This window comes from Purpureocillium lilacinum, assembly GCF_023168085.1.
Source record: "Purpureocillium lilacinum CBS 284.36 DNA, scaffold_3, whole genome shotgun sequence".
Lineage (NCBI taxonomy): Eukaryota > Fungi > Ascomycota > Sordariomycetes > Hypocreales > Ophiocordycipitaceae > Purpureocillium > Purpureocillium lilacinum.
Window position 1 is genome coordinate 958,374 of NW_027072113.1, and position 3,481 is coordinate 961,854.

General features: G+C 51.5%; 1 protein-coding gene across 1 annotated transcript; it reads right to left on the bottom strand.

Annotated features, from left to right (window-relative positions):
- Positions 1-218: 218 nt before the first annotated feature.
- On the bottom strand, positions 219-3,481 carry PLICBS_004095 (histidine kinase osmosensor; the record flags this gene model as incomplete). The annotated part of the gene is made up of 3 exons (XM_065600399.1): positions 219-3,136; positions 3,191-3,223; positions 3,280-3,481. 3 exons carry the CDS (start codon positions 3,479-3,481, stop codon positions 219-221), a joined length of 3,153 nt encoding a protein of 1,050 aa, XP_065456471.1.

Here is a 3,481-nt window from a genome sequence, read left to right on the forward strand (position 1 = left end):
TGCAGAGACAACCTCATGAAGTATATCTGGTGCTCCCACACGAGACTCTGCAGGTGACGGCTCCGCTAAGGCTTTCTGACTTGTCACCTTTCGCTGAGAGTCTCCGAAACATAGCCCAGCTGCCTCTAGGCCTACGCTCTGAAGAACATTTCACGGTGACCGTAACTGGTTGATGTTCACCTTGGCTCGAATCAACGAGTGTACCGCTGCAGTTGCGATTATTCTGACATTTTAACGCACATTAAAATCGTCTCCAAAAGCTGATTTTGTTGCAACGGCTTCGACAAGTACTCATCCATCTGCCCTTGCATGCACTTCTCCCGGTCGCCAATCATTGCATGCGCCGTCAATGCAATGATAGGCGTCTTGCGGGCTCCTATACTCTTTTCATAGTCGCGAATCATGGTGGTGGCTTCAAATCCTCCCTTTGACACTGTCAGAGGGTGTCTGAACAGTTTAGGAACGGCTCTTACCATAATTGGCATCTGAATATCCATCAGAATCACGTCAAACTTCTTCTCCTTGACGGCCTCCACAGCCTCCAACCCGTTCCCAGCCACCGTAACAGTATGTCCATATTTCTGCAAGATCTTGACGGCAAGCCTCTGGTTGATAGTGTTATCCTCGGCCAGGAGGATCTCCAGCCTCCTGGTATTCTCGGCAATAGCTGGCGTGGCCCTGTTTTCAAGCGCAGGGATCATGCTGGTACCCAAGTCGACCAGCTGGCATGGCGTCGTCATGTATGAGGTGATCCCCAGTTCCAGACAGGTTTTCAGGTTGACGTGAACCACTGGTGCCAATAAAACAACGGGCAAGTCTTTGAACTCGTCCAATGCCCGGAAACTCCGCGCGGTATCAATCGAGTCAACAAGGATGGCGTCGCAGTCGTCAGGCATTGCACTGCAGGTCCTCATGTGAGAAAGCACAGACGAATTCCTGAGACTCAAAATAACTGGCCGCAAGCCGAGCTCCTTGAGCATTGCTTCGATTTCTGTGGCCGTGTCAGGGAGCGCCCTGTCAATAAAAAGGACCCGATGGCCGTGATAGGGCTGCAACTGTTTCTGAATGAACTCGGTAGCACCAGAGGCGAGTCTCACTTTGCAGGTGAAGCAGAACCGGCTTCCTTTGCCAGCTTCACTGCTAACAGAAATGTCCCCTCCCATAAGGTTAACGAGCCTTTTGGAGATCGAGAGGCCGAGACCTGTACCGCCAAACTTACGTGTCATGGAGCCATCGGCCTGCTGAAATGTCCCAAAAATGTGGTCCAATTTGTCGTCTGCAATGCCAATCCCTGTATCCTCGACCACAAACTCGAGACCGTATTCACCGGACTCGAGTTGAGATAACCCCGCATCTTCCCTAATGGTAAGGCTGACCTGTCCATGCTCGGTGAACTTGATAGCATTGCCCACCAGGTTCATGATGATTTGCCTAAGGCGGAATGAGTCACCGACGACGTAATCCGGAATGGAGCTGTCGACCCTAAACGTAAGGTCCAGATATTTCTCGTTGGCTTTCACGGCTAGCGTTTTTAGCGCGTTGAAAACTGTCCCCCGAAGCGTATATGGTATCTCCTCCAGCACCATCCTCCTGGCTTCAATTTTTGACAGGTCCAGAATGTCGTCGATGATGGTCAGAAGACTATTTGCTAGGCTCTTGACGATGTTGAGCATCTCCCGCTGGTACTGCGTCAAATCTGTGTCAAGCGCTAGCTGAGTCATGCCAATTATGCCGTTCATCGGTGTCCGAATTTCGTGAGACATATTCGCCAAGAACTCCGACTTGGTTTTGTTCGCCAACTCGGCCGCTGCACGGGCTTGAGTGTTCCTCTGGATGCTGTCTTTGAGGTTGGAAATCATCTGGTTGATCTTGCGCTTCAGTTCATCCATCTCGCCAGATGCCTCCACATCCACAAGCTTGCTAAAATCGCCGTCGGTTGCCAGATTGGTGATGTCAGAAAATGCTCGCACTTGGGTTGTCTGTATATGGTTAACAACGACTGAAGATAGATCAGAATCTCTCGTGGCATCCAGGTTACCTACTAGATTGCTGGCCATTGTGTTGACATCGGTGGTAATCTCTTTCCAACGTCCATCGAGACCAACGACGTCCGCCTGAGCTCCCATCTTTCCGCCGAGCCCCACATCTTTTGCAACTCGTTGGACCTCATAGCAGAAGCTTGAGAGGCGTCCGACCATGTTGTTAATCGTCTCCTTCAACACCTGGATCTCCCCATTGGCTTCGACCTCTATTGTTTGGCTCATGTCTCCGTTGGCGATGGCCTGAGTGACCGTAGATATGCTTCTCACCTGAACGGTGAGATTCGACGCCATGGTATTGACATTCTCCGTCAAGTCTTTCCACTTTCCCTCCAGGTTCGAGACTTGCGCCTGCCCGCCGAGGGTGCCTTCAGTTCCAACCTCGCGGGCCACCTTGCTTACCTCAGAAGCGAAGGTTCCCAAGCGATCCACCATCTGGTTGATCGTGTTCTTCAACTCGAGAATCTCTCCCTTGGCTTCCACACTGATCTTCTTAGTAAGGTCCCCCTTTGCTACCGCAGTAGTTACTTTGGCGATTTCGCGTACTTGTGTAGTCAGGTTCATGGCCATGTAGTTGACGTTCTCCGTGAGGTTCCGCCACGTTCCCTGGACGTCATGTACCGTGGCTTGACCGCCAAGGCGGCCTTCCGTACCCACTTCTTTGGCGATCTTTGTTACTTCTCGAGCAAACTGCTGGAGTTGGTCCACCATGGAGTTAATGGTAGATTTGAGATCGAATATCTCTCCCCTACAGTCGACTTGAACTTTCTGCGTGAGATCGCCTTTGGCCACGGCTGTCGTTACGTTTATGATGTCACGAACCTGCGTCGTCAAGTTGTCGGCCATGGCGTTGACGTTGACGGTCAGATCGTTCCACATGCCCTGTACTCCAGCCACGTCGGCCTGCCCGCCAAGGATGCCCTCGGTGCCAACGTCTCTAGCCACACGAGTGACTTCAGAAGCAAATGTTCGTAGTTGGCCGACCATAGTGTTGATTGTTTGCTGCAGTTCAAATATCTCGCCCTTTGCTGGCCTTTCAATCTTCTTGGTAAGATCGCCATGGGCTACTGCGGTTGTAACCGAGGCAATCTCGCGGACTAATCCAGACGATCAGATGACTATGTGTCAAGATGTAAACGCGCTCCACGTACCCTGATCAGTGAGATTCTGCGCCATAACGTTTACTTGTGCAGGGGATTAGCTATACAGCCCGGCGATAGAAGACCAGGTGAGGTCTTACCGTTGTCCGTGAGCTCCTTCCACGTTCCGTCAACACCGTCAATGATGGCCTGCCCGCCTAGTAACCCTTCAGTCCCGACTTCACGGGCAACCCGGGATACCTCGCTCGCAAATATTTGCAGTTTATCCATCATGGCATTAATCGTGCGTTTGAACGTGTGTATTTCCGGATCCAGTTCATCGGCGTTCATATGCACTTTCAT